Source organism: Sturnira hondurensis, unplaced genomic scaffold (genome assembly GCF_014824575.4).
Source record: "Sturnira hondurensis isolate 20B ecotype Veracruz unplaced genomic scaffold, ASM1482457v3 Scaffold0024822, whole genome shotgun sequence".
In the NCBI taxonomy this organism is placed as follows: Eukaryota; Metazoa; Chordata; class Mammalia; order Chiroptera; family Phyllostomidae; genus Sturnira; species Sturnira hondurensis.
The window spans coordinates 1,290,668-1,312,748 of NW_028097453.1; the positions used below are offsets into that span (position 1 = coordinate 1,290,668).

The 22,081-nt window shown below is 59.3% G+C and overlaps 1 protein-coding gene across 1 annotated transcript; it reads right to left on the minus strand.

Annotated features, from left to right (window-relative positions):
• Positions 1–9,750: 9,750 nt before the first annotated feature.
• Positions 9,751–21,182, minus strand: INKA2 (inka box actin regulator 2). Its single transcript, XM_037038914.1, has 2 exons — positions 20,971–21,182; positions 9,751–11,001 (listed from the first exon to the last, which is right to left on the minus strand). Exons 1-2 carry the CDS (start codon positions 21,025–21,027, stop codon positions 10,150–10,152), a joined length of 909 nt encoding a protein of 302 aa, XP_036894809.1. The 5' UTR covers positions 21,028–21,182; the 3' UTR covers positions 9,751–10,149.
• Positions 21,183–22,081: the final 899 nt, after the last annotated feature.

Sequence of the window (22,081 nt, forward strand, 5' to 3'; positions counted from 1 at the left end):
CCAGGGGGCGCTTCAGTATCAGCATTTCTATAAGCACGAAGTTCAAAGTCCTTACGCAAACTGTCTGCTCTATGAGCACTGCACACCTCAGGGAGAGGCATAAAGGCCTTCCCACAGGAGTTCGCCGTCCGAGTGGGCAGGGGAGACACAGAAGCCATCTGTAAATTGTGTGATCATGGAGCTGTGGCCACAGGGATGGTTCTCTTCCTCTCGGGCCCTGCCACTGAACTTGTCACTTGGGCACCCGGCCTGCCCCAGCCGCCATCCACACACCCCTCCCTCCGTGGAGCAGTCTGCAGCTTCAAAGTGAGTGTGTGCACGGAGAAAGTTAATCCTTCGGGAGATACTGATCTTTATTTTATTACCAACTTTATTAAAACAGGTTACTTGAGAGGGAGCTGTTTTTCTCCATTTTCTGGACCTGTCCAGTTCCAACTTTTGCCTCATTATCCTCACTGGCACCGCAGGCAGTTCATGTGCCTGGTTTCTGTTTTTAGGACTGAGAGACAGACATAAAGGTGACCTGAGGATGTCCCTGTGTAAGCCATCACCAAGTCTCAGAGGACATGAGATAATGCTGTTACAAATTGTATGTGTGGGGAAACCAAATGCTGAAGAAATTGCCGGGTATCTGGAGGAGGGAAATAATTTGTAAAATAATTATTTGTCTTTTCCGGGTTTTGTACGTACTGAAGGTGCCACTGGAATGCGTGTTGGAAAGGCGTGCGGGCTCAGCTCCAAACCTCAGAGGGCAGAGTGGTTGGGGTGCTCGTCGGGGATCTGGAAAGAGCCCTCCTTGCAGGGAGGGAGCTGAATGTTAGCTTTGAGGCAGTCAACCACCCAGCTTTTAGCATTTCTGTTCCTCCAAAACATACCAAGTTACAAGAAGCTACGCTTGAAAATGTGGTACAGATGTGGCATTCATCGAGCGTGGGCTTTTTTAACTGCGATTTCACCGCGGGTCTGTTGAATGTGTGGTTCACTTAGTTAATGCCATGTCTTGCTTAAATACTCTTGCTGAGAACAGCTGGAGACCTGGAGCTGGGTGCCCAGGTCCTTTTTCTGGGACTGCAGCGCGGATTCTGTTTTGCAGCTTCATTAGCAAGAGCTTTGCAAGGGGGGTGGGGGGCAGGGTGCAAGTTCCTCGGCTTGTTAAGAAGAAGCCTCCTGTGGTTCTAGGGCCAAGGTGTGACACACATTTCCTGCTAATTGCTTCTCTTAAGAAGCCTGGGCTTGACTGTTCCTCTTGAGGAAAAACCCGAATAAACCTTCCCATTTTAAGCAGTGATGTGACTCTTATTTTGAGCTGTTGTTTCCCATGCATCCCCTGTTGACGTTTAATCGTGTAAGTTTTGGTACATACTCTTACCTGTGTAGAAGTTCTTGTAGGGCATTCAAAGCAGAACAGGGCATGATCACTGTGAGCTTAGCCACAGGCATTTATTGTGCTCCTGCTGTATGCCAGATGCTGCTCTGCATGTTGGAGACCAGTGGCAAATAATACAGATTCCCTTCCTTGTGGAGTTTTTGACAGGTGTGTGTCAGGTTTGTGTGTGCACGCATGCGCTTGTGTGTGGCGGGGGGGGGGTAGTGAGTGCTGTGGAGAACAGCATAGCGATTGAGAGGGGCAGGAGTGCTGGGCAGAGGGAATGTGGTGGCGGGGAGGCTGGGGTGGCGTCTGCTCAGTGGGAAGGGCTTGTGCAAGTGCCTTCAGATCAGGGGTGCTGGGCGTGTTGGGGGACCAGCAAGGAGGCCGACGGGGCTGGAGCAGAGTAAGCACGGGGGAGAGAGGAGTCGGGTAGGGTTGGGGAGGGGGCGAGTCCCCTTTAGTGTTTTCTGAGTGGAATCCACGGGAGGACTTCAGCAGAGGATAGAAAGCGTGATCTGACTCCACCTACCAACCACCAGGGATGCTCCGGCTGCTGAGCCGAGCAGGGGCTGCAGAGGTCCGGTTAGGAGACAACGTGAGCATGAGTCAGATCCAGGAAGAAGTCCGGGCACGAGAGTGACATTTCATGTTAAAGAGCGTGAAGGTGAACGGGGCCACCTGGCTCGAGTGCAGGTGGGGAAGAGGTGTGGGAGCGCTGTCGTGGTGGGGGGAGAGGGCAGTGAGCAGAGGAGAACCTGGAGGCCACTGGTGACCCAGCTGGGCTTCGGTGGAGTGGCGGGGACAGTGTCAGGAGTCGGCGTGGAAGCACATGGGAGAAAGGCCTCGGGGACATGGAGCGCAGGCCGCTGTGAGGTGGTAAGGCAGCACGTTGGTGTCTGAGGTGGGGAAGCCACTGAGGAGAGGAAACAGGATCTGGTGGGCAAGCGAAGGCGCTGACCAGGTTGGAGCAGGGGCAGGCTGGCGCAGAAGGGAGGGCGGCGTGGGGGTGCAGGGACTGGTAGGTTACAGGGACTGATAGAAGTGCCACAGAGTTTTAAGCAGAGGACAGTAGTATGAGATGGAGTCGACAGGTGCCCCGCTCTGTTCTGGGGTCTGAAATGCTTCCGAGAGAGGCGGGAGGTAGGCCTCAGGGTGAGAGCCGGGAGGGTACTGCAGGCAGGGTCCGGGAGGAAGCCAGTGCCAAAAACGGACCAGAAGTGATGCGTCTTCCGTCGGCGTCAGCGTGGAAAGGGGAGGCTTGGTTGGGGAGCAGGTTGGGGCCGTATTGGTGTGGAGCCTTGGAACTGGAAGTGGACGAGCCCAGGGGTTAGACTAGGCAACTAACTAGGCACCGAGACGTAGAGAAGGCAGGGATGGGGGAGTTGCAGAATCAGAATGAAAGTTTCAGAACTGTTTACTCCCCGTGGGCTCTGTCTTCCTGGTCCTCGTTTCTCACTTCATTTTCCCCCTTGAATGGAGATGATCTCAGTGGCACGTGGTTGTCATCGTCCCCAAACAAAAGCTCAGTGTAGATGGGGACCAGTGTGAGTTCTTCAGTGTTCAGAGATGTTGGGGTTGAAGAGCGAAATCTCTGCTCTATTCGCCAGCTTCCCCCATGTGAGTCTGCCGCCCTCAGAACTTTGGGCACCTACTGGGCACGTAGTAAGTGTTCCTACTCCTCCCCTCCCCAGGCTTCCTGTCTTTTCTGTTACTCCATAGATGAGACAGCACCATCCCCGACCCTTCCTGGGAGATCTACCATATTGATTAAGAAGGCTGGTAACAGGGTCTTTTCCTTTTTTCTTAAGATCTTATTTTTAGAGAAGAGTAGAGAGAGAAACATCACTGTGTGGTTGTGTCTCATGTACCCCCTACTGGGGACCAGGCCTGAACCCAGGCATGTGCCCCGACTGGGAATCGAACTGGCGACCCTTTGGTTCACAAGCCAGCACTCAATCCACTGAGCCACACCAGCCAGGGGAGAGGCTGTTCTCCTTAACCCACCTCTGTGTGGCAAATGCCAACACTGCCACCAGGATCCCGTCATTCAGGCCTTCCCCAGGGTGATCGGAGAGCCACCCTGTCGCTCCCTGTCTGCCTCACCTTTTGGGTCACTAACATCTCTCCGTTCGGAGGGGTTGGGCAGTTTGAAGAGCCACCGGGCTTGAGGGGATGCTGAGCCTGCGGTGTCCCCAGTTGGGAAAGCAGGATGTGGAACTGGTCCCAGGCGTGGGCTCCCTGGCAGCTGATCCTGTCAACGGGGGAGGGTAAAGAAGGGACTGGGCCCCTACACTCAGCAGGGTCCTGAAGCCCAGGCCAGGAGCTTTGGAATTTGGGGGCCCTCGAAACCCCTTAATTTTCTGGGATATAAATGGACTTATCTGAACAGATGCCCGGAACCTCCGATCAGGGCTTCTAACACCTGCCTGAGTCCGTCTGGCCCCGGGCTCCCGTGACCGTGAGCATGCTCCGAGGTGGCCGGGGTGGGGCTGGAGGCTATGGGGAGGGGGGCTGGGGGGCCAGGCTACCAGCCTTCGCACCTCGGCTCAGGGGGCTGAGTCTGCAGCAGTTTTAGTTGCTGTACTTACCCTGTTTGGAAGAAACTTTTTGGCTTGGGTTTTTTTGTTTGGGGGGTTTGTTTTGGCTTTTAAAAATATATGTGTGACACCCTCCCCTTTCCCACCACGTCTGCACAAGTGACTGTCCGCCTGGTGCCCCGCTCCCTAGCCCCCCAGTCCCTGGGAGACAATGCCTGGAGGGTGGCCAGCAGGGTGGTTGGAGGTAGGCAAGGCGCTGAACACCCAACTTCCTTCCCCCTGGCCCTGCCCTGGCCCTCCACACTCACAATGGGGGAAGGAGAATCCAGCAGACTCGGTGTCCCCAGTAGGGGTGGGGATCCCTGGCAACGCAGGGTGGGAAACACTAGGGTAGAGCAAGTCTAGGGACAGGGAGACGAGCCAGGTCAGGAGGACTGCAAAGGGGTGAGCGGGAGGGGTGAGAACCTTCCAGCTGGGGCAAGAGTGACGTCCTCCGGGGTGGGAACTGGGGTCCACTTGGGAGTGGCAGACCTGGGTGACCAGTGCCTGTGATTGCCTGAAGGGACCTGGGCGGGAGGGGTGAGGACAGCCTGCATTAGACTACAGTGCGGCCCAGAGGACAAGCCCCAGCAACAGGCCAGGGGCGGACGGGCCAGGCAGCCACTTGGAAAGGCGGGGCTCTCTTGAAAGTGGCCTGGCCTGCACGCAGCTCCCCTCCTGGGGACTGGACTGGACAATGGAGTGGGAGGTGGGCCTCAGGGGGCCTCGGAGGGGGTCGGGGCTGCTGGTCTCCCCCACCGTGGGCCAGGGCTCGCTCTGAGGAGGGGCGGTCACATGACAGCCTGGGCTCAGGGCTGCGGACGGGCGAACACAGAGTGAGCGGGCACTGCCCTGGAGGTGCTCGTGGTCTGGAGGGGTGGCTGGCGGGCACGGAGTGACTCACCGTGAGGCTGGTGGCAGGGCTCAGGCCCACACAAGGCCTCCAGGGCCAGGAAAGGTGAGGAGACGACAGTGTGCGCTGGGGAAAGAGCTAGAAGCACAAAAACCCGGATTGGGGCACCTCACCAAGTAGCTCATCTCCCTGGGGGGCAAGTCGAGGAGTGAGAAGTGCCCAGAAATAAAGCTGAGCCCTCCCTGTTCAGGTCTGGATGGGCTGAGCGGGGCCTCCGGACACCCCGGGAGACAGGCAAGTGGGGATGAAGTCACAGGATCTGACATTTCCTGCCCCTCCTGTGTCCCCAAAGGCCCCAGGGGCACTTCCTTGCAGCTGCAGGCTCCAGCCTCCGGTCAGGGACGGCAGATGAGGAAGGGGCTGCGGGCCGCCTGGGAGGAGGGGGATGACGTGCAGAGTGGGAACAAGAAAACAAAACCCGATTCTTCCCTTGGACGGGGGCACCTTCCCCGCACAGCAACGGCCCCAGAGACGGGCAGCCTCAGGCTGGGGTGGCTGGCATCTGCTGTGCCGATGGAGGAAGCTGGGGGGGTCTCTCCAAGGGGAGGGGGCAGGCAGGGCAGGTGGGCAGCCCAGAGCTGGGCGTGGTGGGGGAGGGCTCGGGCCAAGAGCATCAGCATCTTTGGCGGTGAGTCCGTGTCCCGGGAACAGGGCAGACACGCTCACAGGGGCACCTCCCCAGGGAGTGGCTTCTTCGGAGTGGAAGCTGGGGCGCGTGGCCTCAGTGGGTTGAGCCCTGGTGCCGGGGCTCCGACCGCCTTCTCCACCCAGGGCCTGGCTGTGTTGGGGACCTTGGCGAGGCGGACTTCATTGGGCTGCCTTCTGTGCCTGTGCGTGTTTGCACCAGGATTGGGGGGATCTCTGGGCCTGGGAGTAAGTGGGGGGCTATGTCTGGATCGATTGAAGGGGACAGGGGCAGGAGGGCAGTCGGTCAAGATCAGAGGGAATCTCGAGGGGAGGCTTCATCACCCTACTTGCTTTAAGGACTGGCCAGAGTGGGCAGAAGACAGGCAGGGGCACCTGATACTCGTGCCCAGGGCCAGCTGCTGAGGTCCAGCCCCTGCCCTTCTGGGTCAGGGTTAGCCCAGGGTCTTCTAGGCCCTTCCAGCCCATCCCCCTCCCTGTGGCAGCACCAGCCTGAGCCCTCACGGAATCTGAGCGGATTCCAGGGGGACGGCCACAAGCCCCTGTAGGCCACTGGGCCCTGGGGTGACGGATGATGGGTGGTGGAGAAGAGGAAGATGTGGGGCCTGGCAGAGATGCCCCTGCCACGAGGCCTTGGAGCAGGGGCCTGACTCTGCAAAACCCTCAGGACCTGGCTCAGTAAGCCCCGGGCCTTGCCTAGAACATGAAGGCCTGGGGCCGCCCTCGAGGGAGAGCTAGGGCACTCCCCAGGGCACACCCTCAGGCAAGGGGGTCCTCCAGCCCCATTCTGAGCGCAGCTGGTCTGCTGCCCTCTCCGTCCCCACCCCCACACATCCCCCTTCTGTGGAAAACTGTCAGCTGGCAAACAGCCGCCCTCCTAGGCAATATTTTTACACTACACAAAAACCCGTCCACACCTATTGTCTTCTCTGATCCCAGCTACATCCTGTGAGGTAATAGGGCCAGTATACATTTTCTTTTTTTGCAGAAGAGACCAAGGCTCAGAGAAAGCTTTTTTCCTTTTTTTAGCACTTTGCCCTGGGTCACGTGGTGAGAGCTGAACTGACGTCAGGTGGTCCAATATATTCTGCTCAGAATGCAGACAACGCGCCCGCCCTCAGGGACCTCTCACCTTGCAGCAGCGGCCTGGCTCCTTGGCAGAGAGAGCGAGGCTCCCAGAGGTCGAGCGGCAAGCTCAGGCTCACACCGTGGCAATGACGGAGGGGGGACCTCATGTCCGTCCCACCTGGCTGGCTCCAAACCCAGAGTTCACACCGTGGTACCAACAGAAAGATCTTTGGTGCCCTGGTGGGGATGACACCCTGAGGACATTGCTCCCCTGTGACACAGGCTGTGCTTTTGGGAACAATGTTTCAGTGACCTGGGGAGGACGGGAGCCCCTCCCCCACTGGCTCTAGGGAGCAGGGGTGGGGTGGGGACCGAGCTGACCCAGGTCTTTGTTACTCCCGGCAAGGGCAAGGCCAGGTCCAGATCTTACCCTGAGGGGGCGGCTGCAGGGAGAGTGAGGACAGAGGGGTCCCAGGTGTGAAGGGGGGTTAAAAGAAAGGCAGGAAGGGGACCAGACAGGCCCTGGCCATGCCCAGCAGGGCCTCTTCCAGCTCCTGCTTATGGGCAGGGGACACAGACAGGCACACATTCCGGCCACAGGGCCACAGAGAAGCAGGTGGGGTCCTGAGCAGATGCCTGGACCAACCAGGGCACCCGGTACCTGCCAGGGCAGCAAGCCAGTTGTGAGGCGGGGCCCCATGCCAGGAAGGGTATTAAATGAGCTTCTAGCTTATTTGCATGTCCTAATTAACCATAAAATGAGCCCCAGGGGTAGCATTAAGCTGTCAATTTCTCACTGCTTACTTCTACTAGCCATCCCCCCAACACACACACACACACACACACAAACACACACACACACACAGCTCCTCACCTCTACACTCCCCTGTGTGGCTCAGGCCTTGGGCATTCCCATGGCCTCTTCGCTCAGCTTCAGTAAAATACAGTCTCCATCATGGTCATGGTCACGGTCAGGGCAGGAGCCCACAGGGAGGAACAGGGGAAACTATGGGGGGCTGAATGAATCGGCCATGATCTTCCATTAGCAAAGCCTGACACACTGAGGGGGCAGCACACAGCCCCCCACCAGGCCCCTCACAAACCTCCCCATGGGAAGTCAGCCTTCCTTTTATCGGCCCTGCCCGGATCCTACGAGGACAGGTTTTGGTGGTGCTGTCCTTGACTTGGCTTTGGAGCAGATGCAGACAATGTGTGGGGTCCTGTGAGAAGCAGAAGACTGGACCGTTGAGGTTGGAACTGTTTCCATCCCAGCTCGGCCCGTGACGCTGGGCAAGTCGCTCTGCTCCGCTGAGCCTCTGGGAAAGGGGAGTGGTGGCAGCCACCCCCAAGTGCGGTGGGACGGAAGGAAGGAAGAACACAAGGATGACAGCGCCCGACATCGGTTGCAATGTCGCAGCAAACGTCACTCCTGATGGTTTCATTCTGGCCCAAGTTACAGTGAAAAGGCGATCCTCTCCCTTGAATCCTTTCTTCCCGCTGGGCCCCCTGAGTCGGGAACTGGGTCCTTCCATCACTCGGTTCTTAGTTCCTCCCACAGTGCCTGGCACTGGGAGGCGTTCATGACGTTTTGCTCAATTGGTCTGACCTGCTGTGACCAGACCACAGAACCAGGGAGTCACAGGTGACGGCCAGGAGGTGGCTTGGTTTCCTGCAGAACTGTTCCTGACTCAGAGCTGGTGCCTTCTTGAATAATTTGCTGGATGGCTTCTCCTCTCAGGCCTCAGGGAATTAGTAGGTGGAGTCTTCATACTCATACTTTCCACACACACACACACACACACACCACCACCACCACCACCACCACCACCACCACCACCACCACCACCACAGGCAGCCACAGCCCATGGGCCCCCACCCAGGATGGAAAGGCCAGAGTCCTGGGGGTGGGGAGAGCAGGAGAGACGGTCTCAGAGCCAGACCAGCCCCAGCTTCAGATCCCGCTTCTTTCCGTTCTAAGGGGATGATGCTGATGATACCTTGGTCCAGGGTCATGCTGAAGCTTGAAAGACACGTGCCTACTGCCTGGCAAATAGAGAGTTCTCAAAAACAAACAAACAGGCCTGTTCCCCTTGTAGCACCGACCATTTGATTGTGTGGGAATGTGGGAGTGACCCTGACTGCCCCCAGCTCCCGTGATGGAGCTGCTCACTCTAAGGCTCCCCGACCCCCTGCTGCTGCCTGCCCCCCCGGGGACCCAGGACGCTGGAAGAACCTCTCGTTATTTTTCTTCTCCAATTTGCTATGAATGCTCCGAGGGCAGGAAGGCAGCTTGCCTCTAATTGCAGCTGTCACCCCCCATCAGGCAGAGGACTCGGGCGGGAGGGGCAGGGGGAGGAGACAGGCTGTGTGCCCTCCCAGGCTGCCGCAAACAGGGATCTGCATTGTCTGTTCCCAGCCTGCAGGCTTTCTGGGCCAGAGTAGGCGGGCTGGTGGCTGCCAGGGGGTGCCTGGGGTGGCAGCACTCCTGGGCCACGTGCCACCACCACCACCGTGGCTGCTGGAGCTGAACCACTACTCGGGCCCTGCCTTCCACCCGTCCCTCCTGCCCCCCAGGGCTGACTCTGGGGCCACTGGGAAGAGGCCCTAGACTGGGCCTGAGCAGAGTGAGGCCAGGTTTGGCGCTAGGAATTTTGTTTCTATCACCCGGGCACGCCTTGGCCTTAAGGCGGAATTTCCACATGTTGTGTCCTAGGTGGGGGTCCAGCCTGGGCCTGGCTGGGTGTTGGGGGGCTGCGTGTGTGGGACTGCAGGGTAGGGTCCCTCTGTGACTCTCAGTCCACTCTGGATGGGCTGCCCCCCCCACCTGCCCCCAGCGTGTTCCTGGACAGGTACGCCTCACTGGGAAAGTGGGGCAAACACCTGCCTTACTTGCTCACTTTGAAAGGAGATAATGGCTATGAGAAGGCTTTCCGATGCTTCAAGGTGCCACAAATACTGTTTCCTGTGCCTTTGCAAAGATGGAGGCTTCCCTCAGTATTCCTTGTACCTATGCTCCTTAGTCAGCCATTTCTCAGGGTCAAGGGCCCAGCGGGAGTCTCAGAGGCAGCCACACAGCTGGGGTGGGGACTTGTCTCTATGTGCTCCCACTCCCAGGAGGGCCAGGGGTTCCTAGCTGAGCCTGGAGCAGTGCTCCGGCAAGGGAGCAAAACAGTTCTGGGGACTCGAGAGACGAGGTCTTTATTGGGGGCCTCTCTGGGGAACAGAGGCCCGGAGGGCTAGGCCATGGAGAACGTTCGGTGAGGTCATTGGGTGGGGAGGAATGTCAGAAGGCTTTCCTGCTCCTCCCCCTGCACCCCTGCTGCCCCATCCAGCCCCAAAGTGAGCCACACACACCTGTATGTGGCCACTCCCCCACCATCCAGCCAGCAGGGCCTCTCTAAACACAGGCTGCCTGTCCTGCTCCAGACACGCCTGCCTCCTCTCCCTCCTTTCTGCAGAAAAGGAACCTGGAGCCTGGCGTTTGGAAGCCTCTCCAGCCGCCGCCCGCCCCCTGCCCGGGGGGCCCAGCGCTGGGCCCCAGCCCCTCGGGTGCAGTCAGCTTTCTGTGTCCCCGGGATTCAGACCCAGACGGCAGTGTTAATATCAAAGCCCGAGGGCGAGGCCTCCAGGGCCTTGGGGCAGCCCGTGGAGGGGCTGTCTCCTCGCCTGGGCTCCCCCGAGCCTGGAAAGGGGAAATGCCCGGCCCCCCTGGAGTGGCTCCGCTTCTTGACCTTCTGCGAGCGTCCGGCTCTGGGCTCTGAGGCTGTGGGCGTCGCCCAGCCCGGTTTCTCCTTCAGCAGCCGGTCTCGGTCGGGCCGCACGCTGCGCAGGAACTTCCTGAAGATGTTGGCTGTCAGGGTGAACCTGCGGCCCAGCTCCCGGGGCGGGCTCCTCTCTCCTGGGGGCTCTCCTGCCTCCCCAGGCTCCCCCTTGTCCCCACCCTTCTCCGGCTCCGGCAAGTCCAGCCAGTTGCCCACCAGGTCTGCAAAAACGTTGTCGCCCAACACCAGAGGCTGTCGGTTCCGGCCCCGGGACATCAGCGTGGAGGTCCAGTCGTCGTCGTCCGGCTCCGCCAGCTCTGGCTGCTGCGGCGCCCGGCTCTGGCACTCTGGCGGCTGTGTCCTGGGCCTGGCAGCCAGCTCGTGCGTCCCCCACACACTCTTGTGGGGGACGCACCTGCTGCTGCCACCACGAGGAGGCTGGCTGGAGGGAGAGGGGACAGCAGGCCTGGCAGGATCTCTGCCACCCTCCCATGGAGGGGGCCCCGGCTGTGTCCTGGGGCTTTCGAAGCCGCCTGGGGCAGGACCCGCCCCAGAGATCTGCAGCTGCTCCAGGGCCGTCTGCACCTGCAGGAGCTTCAGTTCCTGCAGCGCCCCCATCATGCAGTTCATCTGGTCCTGCAGGCCGTCGCCCACTTCCTTCATGGATATCTGCGGACACAGGAGAGAACCAGGACAGTGAGCCACCGGGTGTGGGGGGGGGCTGGGAGGGGGCTGCCCCTCACTGGCCCAACTAAGTTCCCCTCCCACAACACACAGCTCCAGAGTCATTCCAGCGAAACCTAGGGCAGGGCAGGCCAGAGCCGGGAGAGGAGGACTTCAAACACGGGGAGGGCCCCATCGAGGAGTAACAGTCTAGGGCCGCCCACGGGCTGGGGCGGGCGCAGCCCACTGCTCCGTGGGGGTCTGTACAGACGCACGTACATCAATTAATCCGCATTTAACCTCCCACTGCTCTGTGAGGGAGGGACTTGCTCTGTTCCCACTTCACAGATGAGGAAATGGGGCTCTCAAGAAGCTTTGCTCGGGATGGCACGGTGCCAGGCGAGCTGGGATCCGTGTGAGGGTGCAGTGGGTTGTGGGGCGCACAGACGTCATCACCGTGGTCCCTTCCTGCGTCTGCGCCCTCTTGCCCCCGTACCTCNTTAATCCGCATTTAACCTCCCACTGCTCTGTGAGGGAGGGACTTGCTCTGTTCCCACTTCACAGATGAGGAAATGGGGCTCTCAAGAAGCTTTGCTCAGGATGGCACGGTGCCAGGCGAGCTGGGATCCGTGTGAGGGTGCAGTGGGTTGTGGGGCGCACAGACGTCATCACCGTGGTCCCTTCCTGCGTCTGCGCCCTCTTGCCCCCGTACCTCCCTGAGGTACGATGACAACAGCAAGGACAAGGACGTGCTCCCGTGGAACAGGAGTGGTCCTGAGGGCACTACACAACCCATTTGCTTTGTCTTCACCTATTGCTGTCCTCACTCCAACGAATGAGTTCACCGAGGCGGGGCCAGGTCGCTCGGCCCACAGGGCTGGACTTGGTCAGAAGCCCCCGCACACCTCTCTCCAAGCGCCCGGTCCTGACTCCCCGGCCCTCTCTAGCTCGTGGTTGGCAGTGGCTGACTGGCCTCGAAGCCGGCTCTGTGCCCCTGGGAGAAGCGGACACCTCGCCCAGCTCTCTCCAGTCCTCCTCTCCCTCCAACACCTGTCCTCTCCCAGCTGCTCTAGGACTTGGCTGCAGGGCCCTTCCTGCCTTCTTGGCCCAATTGGTGCTGCTGCCTCAGCCAAGAGCAGGGACACTGGGGGCCAGTTCCCCAGCCCCTTTGTGGGTGTCTGAGGCCTGAGTCCCCGGCGCCAGCTGGAAGGGGCTAAGAGATGGGCTTGGGTGAGGGCCGAGCTTGGAGGCCGGGCAGGGGATGCTTCTTCTGATAACATTCACCAGGCTCCAGTGCCCGGGCCCAAGCTGCCTGGGTCCCGCCAGCTCCCTCCCCAGATCTGCTCGGGTTACCACCAGCCAACCTCCTGTGCGGGGACCATCTGTTCCTTAAGCCCCCCAGAGACCCGTGGGGATCATCTTACCTCCCAGCCTTGTCCTGATGCTCAGAGCTAAGCCCACGGGGTGGAAGGGTTGGGAGGACAGGCACGAGGCCCTGCAGGGCCACACACTCATGCTCTCGGGCTCCCAGGTCAACCCCTCCCCTGCCAACTCCGCCCTGGGGTGGGGGTGGGGGCAGCTCCAACGCCAGCCTCAGGGGCAGAGGAGGAGGATTGACTGTCCCTGGGGGCAAGGAGGCCTTTGCTGAGTGGGGAGAGGCGGAGCAGCACCTTCCCCAAGACAGGGCAAGGGGTGGTGGTGGTTTGAACCCCAAGAGCCCTGGGGCTTGCCCACTGTCTGGGCGAGCACAGGCCACTGGAATGGCCATCGCAGCAGCAAGAGACACAGCCTGTGGGGTGGCTGTGCTCACCCATGGCCCCTTGCTCCCCTGACCTCTTCACTTCTGCCTCCCTGACCCCTTCAGCTGCAGCTGGGAAGACCCAGAGCAGGGTCACAGGGCACACGAAGCTCCCCCCACACACACTCCTCTGACTTCCCGCTTCCTGCCCGTCCCTCCCCGACACCACCTTCCTCCTCACCCCAAGCTTGAACTGCAGGGTCATTCTGGGCTTTCCCTCCCAGCCACCCAGTCCCCGTTGTCCGATTCTCCCATCTGCTTTCTACCCCTGAAATGCAGATGCCTCCCCAAAGGCCTTCCCGCCACCCGATGGGTCTAACCCACCCGCCCCTCCCCATCGCATCCCTACCCCCAGGTACCACCCACACTCCTGTCCCAGCACTCCTGTGACACGTGACGCACTCTGCCCTATGCCCCGCCCGCCCCCACTTCTCTGGGTGTTTCATCGTCTGTCACTCGTCACTCGGGCAACGTTTACTGACCATCTGACTGGGCTAGGGACTCGCCGTGTCCACCCAGAGCCTGGCTAGCACCTTGCACTTGCTGCGTACCCATAAAACATACATTGAGTACCACTGGATACCCCAAATCACCCCCTAACCCCGCTTGCTTGCTGCCCTGGAACAGTGCCTCCCCACACAGGGAGACCGAGTCAGGGACACACCCCAGGGCTTGGTGTCACCAAGGGACAAGGAGTCTGCGCTTGCAGGCTTCCTTCCAGGAGCCCGCACAGGGGCCGGGTGGGAGGCAGTGGGAGGAATGACATGACCCCACTCACTCTCCTCCAGCCTGGAAAAATGCTACAGAAATGACGCTGACATTTGGTGCAGTTTCCCAGTGAGAACGAATGTGTGGGCGTGGACGAATTCAGGGCTGCCCATAGAACAGAGGCCCCATTTAGGGAAAGAGGGGCTGCAGTGACACCCACGTGCAGAATGATATTCCGCCTTGGGTGAGATCTTGGGTTCTGGAGACAAAATGGAGGAGGGTTCGAATCCCAGCTCCACCAGGTACTAGCTGGCTGATCTCAGCAGGGGATTTAAATTTTCCAATTTCTCCATCCTTTAAAACGGGACTAAGACCTCCTTCCTCATACAGCTTTGGAGGGATCGGGTGAGGGGGCATGTGATCGTGAATTGGGGCTGCTGTCTTAATTAAGACTTCCTGAGAACTCCCAGAACATCTAGTGATGATTGGACTCTATTCACCCACCGGGTCTGATCAAGGAGAAACGCATCTCTCCATCTCTCTCTCTCTCTCGCTCTCGCTCTCTCGTCCTGTAGCTCTGCTCCCACCCCCACCCCACACAGCGGAAGGGGGGAACGGGAGGGGCAGCCTTGGCATTCTCCTGCCCATCGCCAGCCAGCCCAGCCAGCCGTGGTGAGAGGGGAGAAGGAAGCCCTAGTGTGGGAACAGTGGCAGGGGCATCAGCTGGGTCCCCGCTGAGAGGCAGCTGCCTTTCCCAGCCCCGAGGGGGATGATGTCACCGGGAGAAAGAGTGAGGGGCAAGCTGCTGTCTTGTCCAGAGCGTGGGACCTTCTCGGATCCCAGGGCTTCTCCTGCCTCAAGAACGGAAGACGGAGCGGAGAGCAGTGTGGGGGAGGGCACGGGAGGAGACCCCGGGTGGGGGAATCAGCGGCACAAATCCCAGTCTGTTCTCTCTGGCCTCCCAGGGGCCGAGACCTTGCTCAGGACAGGGACCGAATCGTGCGATTTGCGCTCAGGCTGAATGGGAATAAACCCAACAGCCTCCTCCTCTTTCTGTACTGTGAACATCTCTCTCCTATGCCAGAGATGACGGGGGAAGCCTTTCTGAAAGAGGCCACAGAAGGCGCCCCCACGCTCCTCACGTCCCCCCACCCACCCCAAGTCCATTTTCTGCTGCCAGCCCCTCCTGCGCCTCCAAATGTTCCGTTCTAAAATTCGTCTTCACGTCAAACTTCAGTCTCTCTCGCTGCAGCTGAAACTAGCCCAGGCTCCCTCCCTGTGTTAGAGGCAGACACCGCCGGGCACCGTCCTGGGGGCTACGAGGAGCCACGAGCTGAGGAGGTCTGAGACCTGGCCTGGGCTGACTCTGAGGCTGACTGTCTGAGCCACGCAACGCTGGGTGGACTCACCAACCTTTTGTGTGTCGGGTTCTGAGTCTGTAAAATGAGAACCCCTCCCGTGGTAGCATTGGCCGTGCCCTCTGCTTGGCCAGGTCTGACCCCACAGTTACTCTGGGAGCTGCAGGGGGTGAGGCCAGTCCCCCGCCGGAGAATTCGGAACTGCCAGCTGGGAGGTGCTGTGTCTTCCCAACCATTCTCCCCCAGGCCTCCCGTGTGACTCTTACCACATCTACATATGGCCCAGTCTCTTACTTAATATTTTATTTAAATCTACCGTTTACATAAATGCATTTCTATAGAAATCTGATGAAGCGCGTGTCACTTGCGAGAAGCAGATGGTGGCTCTCGGAAGCTAGCTTTGCCTGTGAGCACCAGCCGGTGTCCACCGAGCCCCCCCGCCGTGGAGACATGGTGCATCTGCGGGCGGCCGGGACCCCACGCCTGGCCCTTACTCAAGGCCAGCAGGCTTTCCATGTCATCGCATCCCTGACTTCTCAGCCTCGCGGGATTGTCATGAGAAGAAACCAGGATGGCCAGTGGGACGTGCAGAGTCACCATCGGGCAGTGAGAAGAACATATCGAGTCTTGGAGGGACTCCAAGACCCAACTCAGCTCATTTCCACCGAAGGCGTCTCTTCACTGAATCCTCTGAGGAGAGAAGAGGGGCTGGCTGCCCGGGGCTGAAAGGGACGATGCAGCTGGGAAGGGACAACCCCAGCATCCTGGACCTCCAGGCCTGAGCCCTTGAGGGGGTGGCGTGGGGTCAGCTGTCCGTGGGCAGCGCCCCACCTCCCCCCTCCACTGGCTGGGCCCACTGTGGGGTGGGAGGAGTGGGGGACAGGGAAGTATGACCTCAGCATCCTCGGTGCCTTCCCCAGCCCTCTCCTAGGCCCCTGACGGATCCACAGCTGTGCCCTCCATCCACCCATCTCATGCCCTCCCCTGAGCAGCCGGAACCCTCCGTCATAGGCTCCAGCTTTGCCCGTGGGCCTGGCAGGGTGCCTGCTTTGCCCCCTCCACCCTCATTACTCACCAAGCTCCCCACACTGTCCCTTTCAGCCCCTCTGGAAGCTAGAAGGAGGTTCAGGGCCGGAAATGGGAAAAGGCCTGCTTTTGCCAAGTGGCCCATTCTCCAGCCCAGTGAATGGGGACCTTCACAGCCCCCCACTCTTGGCTGGAACACTCCACAGGAAGGTAAAGCAGAAAGTTTGCCAAGAGCCAGGGAGGGAGGACGAAGTTTGCAACGGATGAGCCCACTCTCCCAACTGAACCATCTCACGGGGGTCACGTGCTCTGGCAAGAGGCCAGCAGATAGAGAGGGGTGCCCAGTCTCGCCCCCTCAGCAGCCTGTCCACCTCACCAAGCCCTTCTGCCCGACCAGCTTCAGCCCCTGTCCACGCAGTCAGCCAGTCAAGTTCCCTGAGTGTCCGCAAGAAGCCGCTACCTCCCTCTCCTCCCTGCTCCTGCAGGCCTTTGTACTCTCCTGCGTGGACTCGTCTAGTAGCCCTCTAGCTCACCCTTCTGCCTCAGTTCCCTCTCTCCCCATGCCTACCCCATGCCATGCCCTAGATCATCCTATGCACATCAGAATGCCGCTCTTTAGAGTGGCATTCAAGGCCCCATAGTCCGCTCTCAACAACTCTCTCAGCCCTGTTTTCCTCTATTCCTCTGCACATACCTAATATGCTAGCCAAACCAAGTGAGTCCTCAAACACATCCACCAGACAGTCTTCAGACATCCTCATTACTTGCATCTCTGGGCCATTGCTCATGTCGTTGCCTTATATGCCTGGAAATGTGTTTTTCTCCTGCTCACGTCCCTATTTCTCCCACAAGGTCTACCTCAAATGCCACCTGTTCCACAAAGTGTTCCCTTTTCCCCCAGCCGGAGGTCATCTCTGCCTTCCCAGAGCCTGGAACCGCGCCCCTCACGCACCGATCCCTCCGCCTGCATTAGAGGTTCTCATGCAGCCCGGGCCCGGGGTGGGCTCTGCACTCAGACTGGCGGGTGTGAATCCCAGCTCTGTGATCCTGGCGTCTCTTCACCTCCCCTTGTCTCAGTTATCAAACAGGAATCATCCAAGTGCAACTTCTTAGTGTTGCTTTGGCCTTGAGATGCCATAATACATTCCAAGCCCATTATATAAAAATGTTAATATTGATACATGTTATTATCTCTCTCAGTAAACTGGGTGTTCCCTGAAGGCAGAATCTGCGTCTGTTTATATTTGTAACTACAGCATTAGTGCTTGGTAAAGCACATTAAGCACAGTGTGAACTCAGTGCCTGTGTTCTGTGAATGAATAGCCCGTATGCTCCAATGTCATCGGTCCACCGTCAGGAGTTATCACGTGCCTACCACACACCAGGCACTGTGTTGCACGCTAAGGACATACAGCTGGAGAGACACTCTGCTTACACTGTCGTGCAATCTTCTCAGGAGCTGTGTAAAGTCAGTATTCGTAAAACCCCATTTTACAGCTGAGAAAATCGAGGCACAGAGAGGTTAAGGCAGCTGCCAGGGTCACACAGAGCCAGGATTTGAGTTCGGACCAAAGCTGCTCCCACTGACCCCCCAGCTTTGTCCAGTCCAAGCTTCTCTTCGCTCCCCAGCTCCAAAGTAAACATCAAGGGAAACTGCGTTGGGAGATCCTTTGCAAAAGTTCTTTCTGCCTCAATAAATTCGCTCTTTGGCCACCAAGAGCTCAAGTCTGTTCCTGAGGTACCTCCTCTATCACCATCTTTTCTCCTCCTCGCTCTGCCTTCAGGCCCTGGCCCTCCTCCAGACACCAGCACCTCCTGAGCGGGTGGCCACAAGTCACTAGATTATTGCCTTCTAGGAATGCCATGCTGTCCTAGGATGACCTTCCCTGGCCTGAGAGAAGTCCCATGCCACAGCTGGGATGGACCTTCCAAGAGGTGGCCTCTGTCAACTTCCTCCTCCTCCAGGAAGCCTTCCCAGCCTGGCGGTACTCCATGAGCCCCCATCACTCAGCCTTCATGCACTTTGCTCTACACCGAGCTGAACTCAGGGGGAGCACCCTGTGAGCATCTTACACCTGCTTCCTCTGTGTGCTCCGTCTACCCCTTTGTTAGAAGCCCTCGAGGGAGCAGTGTGTAAGGAACAGCTGGTTCCAAGGCCTTGGGATCCAGGCAGGGGCCCTCTTTGGCCGCCAGAGGGGGGGAGAGATGTGTTCCTTTCTGAGCAGATGCAGCCCCCAAGCCCCTGGTCCTAATGAAGAAGCATGTCAGCTGCTGCTGCTCTCCTGCCACATTTCATCCCTGCAACCCGATCCCGGTCTCCTTCCAGGCAGGGCCAAAGGGCCAGCTCTCAGACATCAGCCATCAGCCGAACTGAGCCAGGATCCCCAAACCCTCAGCCTCCCGGACCTCCCTGTGCTCACGCATTCCAGTGTGAATATTCTGCTTCAAGAAATTGGGAAATCCTGCTACTTTGGTTTTCAGGAACAGACTCTCCTTGTCTAGAATTTATGGGCCAAGGACAGGGCCGGGGACGCAGGAGGGGAGCACAGAACACCCTCGACAGAGACCAGTTCACAGGAATTTAGTGGAATAACGTCGAGCTTAACTGGTATTCCACAAGTGCCGTTCCCGAGGGCACAGTGCAAAGCCAGTCCTCTTTGGTGGCGGGTAAGATTCTGCTGGGACAGACACACACACGCACACGCACACACACACACCCTCAAACTCATGACACAGACTGACTGTGTGCCTTTCTCACCGCACTGCAGACCTGAGGGACAAACCAGCCAAGTTTCCCATCTCAGCCACAATGAAGCCGCACTGACTTCAGTCCCCACAGTCCTTACAGAGCCAAGGGCTGACCCTGGGCTAACTCAGCTCTGCTCTCTCCTTCACTCCCCCTGGGGAAACTGAGGCACTGAGCTTGGGCTCAGGGAGCTAAGCACTGGGCTGAGGTGTTGGGGAGTGAACAGCTCCCCCAGCTCTGCCTGTCATGTCACTCTGCTTGCTGTCTCCTTTCTGGGCAACTGGCGCAGGGGAGGGGGTGGAGCCCCATGGGGGGTGGGGATGGGGAGGGTGCAGAGCTCTCCCATCTGAGTGTCATTCTGGGCCCCAGGCCAGGCATTTGGCTTCCTCTCCAAGAGAGTCAAAGGCTGAGGCTGCTCAGACAAAAGGCCGAATGAAAGCTTGTGGAGAGCTGGGTGACTTCAGCCTCTTCCCTTCCTCTTCCTGGGGACGGGGCTCCAGCCCCTGGCGGGAGAAGGTGCAAAGCAAGATCTGGAGCTCCGTGCAGTGTGGGTCCCTGTTTGCCTTTTTATTCTCCTGGCACCCGCAGACTCTGTCTTCCTCCCTCACCACCTCCCACCTAGGGTGCTGTAAAAAATGCAAATCAGGAGAATTTTAAAATTCAAGCCCATGCCAGGAACACCCACAAACCCTCCATTAAGGCAGATCCTGAGGTGGGTGGTATGGCCCCAGATTCCAAGCATAAAAAGAGGATTCGGTTAGATTCTTTTCTCTGCATGGGCCTTGGACTTCAGACATTAACTATGCTGGCCTTGACCTTTCTTTCTGCTATTGGACAAATGCATGGGAAAGGTCAGAATTGTGTCTGTGTGGGCTTGGCCAGCCATTCCATACTGACATGGGATGCATGGGAAAACCAGTTTGGGAAGAGACATGATGGAGACTCTTCTGCCCCTCATCACAGAAGCATTTCCCATCTGTCACCACAAAAAAAGGGGCCTCAGGAGGAAGCACCAGAGAGAGAAGTGACCATTGACTCGACCAGGCAGGCCCTGCACAGGACAGACAGGAAGAGAGCGCCTGGTCCACTTGCCCAGGAAGCATCGCGGAGAACACCTGCACCCCCAGCTTTCCGCCCCGCAGAGCTGGCCTCCGACCCAGCGGGAAGGGTGTGGAGTTTGCAGGCAGGAGGGGGAGAGGCTGCCAGGGAGTCCGGAGAGCCACGGGCTGGCTCTTTCTGGTCTGGGTCTGCGGTTGGGAGCCTGGGTGTACCTAGCTCTGAAAAGTAGCAAGAGGAGGGGAGAAAAAGTGAGTCTGAGAAGAGGTCGACTCCAAGCGACACAAACTAAAAGGGACAAAAGAGGCAGAGGTTCGAGTGGACAGTCCGGCTGAATCCTGGTGGTTGAGGGTGGAGGGATGCGAAGTCGGTGAGAATCAACCAGAGTTTTAGCAGGCACCCGTCCGCTACCTGGGCTCCCCCTCCCCCACTGAGCTACTTCTAGACGCAGCCCGTGCACCCACACACGCCCCCGCACGCTCCCTCCGCACGCCCCAAGCCCAGACCCGACATCTGGCTGAGCCTCCGCAGCTCCCGCTAGCGATCTGCCAGGCGGGCCCCTCCTCCCCCGCGGGGTCCTCCCTCGCCATTCCAGCTGCCAGCCCCCTCCCTGCTGGCAGACAAGTCCGGGCAGACAGCCGGCCCAGCGGGCCCAGCGGGCCCCGCAGCGACGGCGGCTCTGCCAACCCCGGCAGAGTTGGGGGCCCCAGGCGGTGCCAGCTCCCCTCGAGCGACCAGTCCCCGGTTGACCTGCTGCCCTGGGCAGGATTCCGCCTGGCGCACCCTCCCCAGCGCCCCGCCCGCCCCACAAACCCCAAATCGCCCAGAGCCGCCCCAGCGCCCCGCGTCCCGCTCGTTCTTTCCTCTTTCCTTGTGTCTATGAGTTTATTTTCTCCATGCTTAATCCCTTTACCTTTTTCATCCAGTCCCCCAACCGTGTTCCCCTCTTTCCGTGTGAGTGCCTCGGTCCCACTCCGTCCGCATGTCCGTCGGTCTTGGTGAGTACCCTCTTTTCTCCCTAAGGTTCCCCGGGCACCTTTCCGTCTGGGTTTAGTTTGCTCGGCCCCTGTCACTTGTTCGTGTGGTCTCACTCCCGCACAACCTTTGCTTCAAGTTTCCTCGTGGCCCTTTACGCTCGGAACACGTCTGCCTGCCGGTGCGCGCTCCCCCCCCGCCCCCCCACCGGCCAGCTTCCTCCTGCGCGCATCCCGGCTCCCGGGGTCCGGCGGGGCCAAGCACAGATCCCGGGGAGCAGCCCGCCCTGGCACCCGCTCCTCTCTTACCAGCTCCTGTTTGAGGCGGCGCAAATAGCAGTCCATCTCCACGCTCTTCTTTTTCATGCGCCCATTTGCCGGGCTCGGCTCCGCCACAGAGTCTCCGGTGGGAGCACCAGCTCCACAAGCCGCGCGCTCCGCGGGCTGCTGGACCCTGAGATCCGCGCCTTTCGCAGCTCGGAGTCGAGCCTGCCGGACTTGAGCGGCTTTGCCTACAGCAGGCGGCGAGCGGCCCGTGCGGGGGGCGGGGGGAGGAGTGGGCCAGCCTATGAGCTTTCAGCGGGGATGCCTCCAGCCAATCAGGACAGCGGACGGGGGGAGGAGCGCGGGCTGGGCACCCGCTAGTGGACCCCGCCTTGGGGGTGTGCACCCGGCTGGGGCCGCCGCTTGCGGGGGCCTGGCCGCGGGACACCTGGTCCCGGCCCGCACGGCAGGGGGCATAGTGACGCCAGACTGTACCGACGCCCGCCAACAAAGCTCATGAGCCCAGTTCGGTCGGAATGAGAGAGCGCGGTCTCACGGTGGGCGCTAGGTAGCGGTTTCAGAAGGAGGTTGAGTGCCGTAGTGTCAACCCCCTTGTGCCGAACTCCAATCAGAAAAGAAACAGTCTCAACCCTCCACCGCTCAGCAGCTCTTTGTTTGTTTGTTTGTTTGTTTCCCCCTGGTGGACTCCAGGTGTGGCTCTACCCCCACCTCCTAGTGTAGGCTTCCCCCAGCCCACTCCTTGCTAGCGGAGCAGAGGACTGGCCGCTCGGTCCACTCCCTTATTTAACACAGGGGAAGACTGCGGTCCTTTCGTCCAGGTTGTAGGTCTGGGAACACCGAATGGGACAGGTAAGGTCTCTGCTATCACGAAAGTAGATGGGGAGGAGGCGGGAGAAGGATGAGATAAATGCGTAAAAACAAAACCAGGTAATTTCAGGTAGTGATTCTTTACGAAAACATAAAACGGCGTAGATGGGCAGGGAGGGGAGGAGCAGGCCTTTTTCGTGTCCGGGACCCAGGCGGCCTCCGTTATCCTAACTCGGGAAGCGTTCTGGAAGGTTGGGGAAGGGAGGAGGACTCAAGGATGCTCGGATTCTATTGAACACGCACCGCCGGGGTCCCTGAGGTGTGCGAG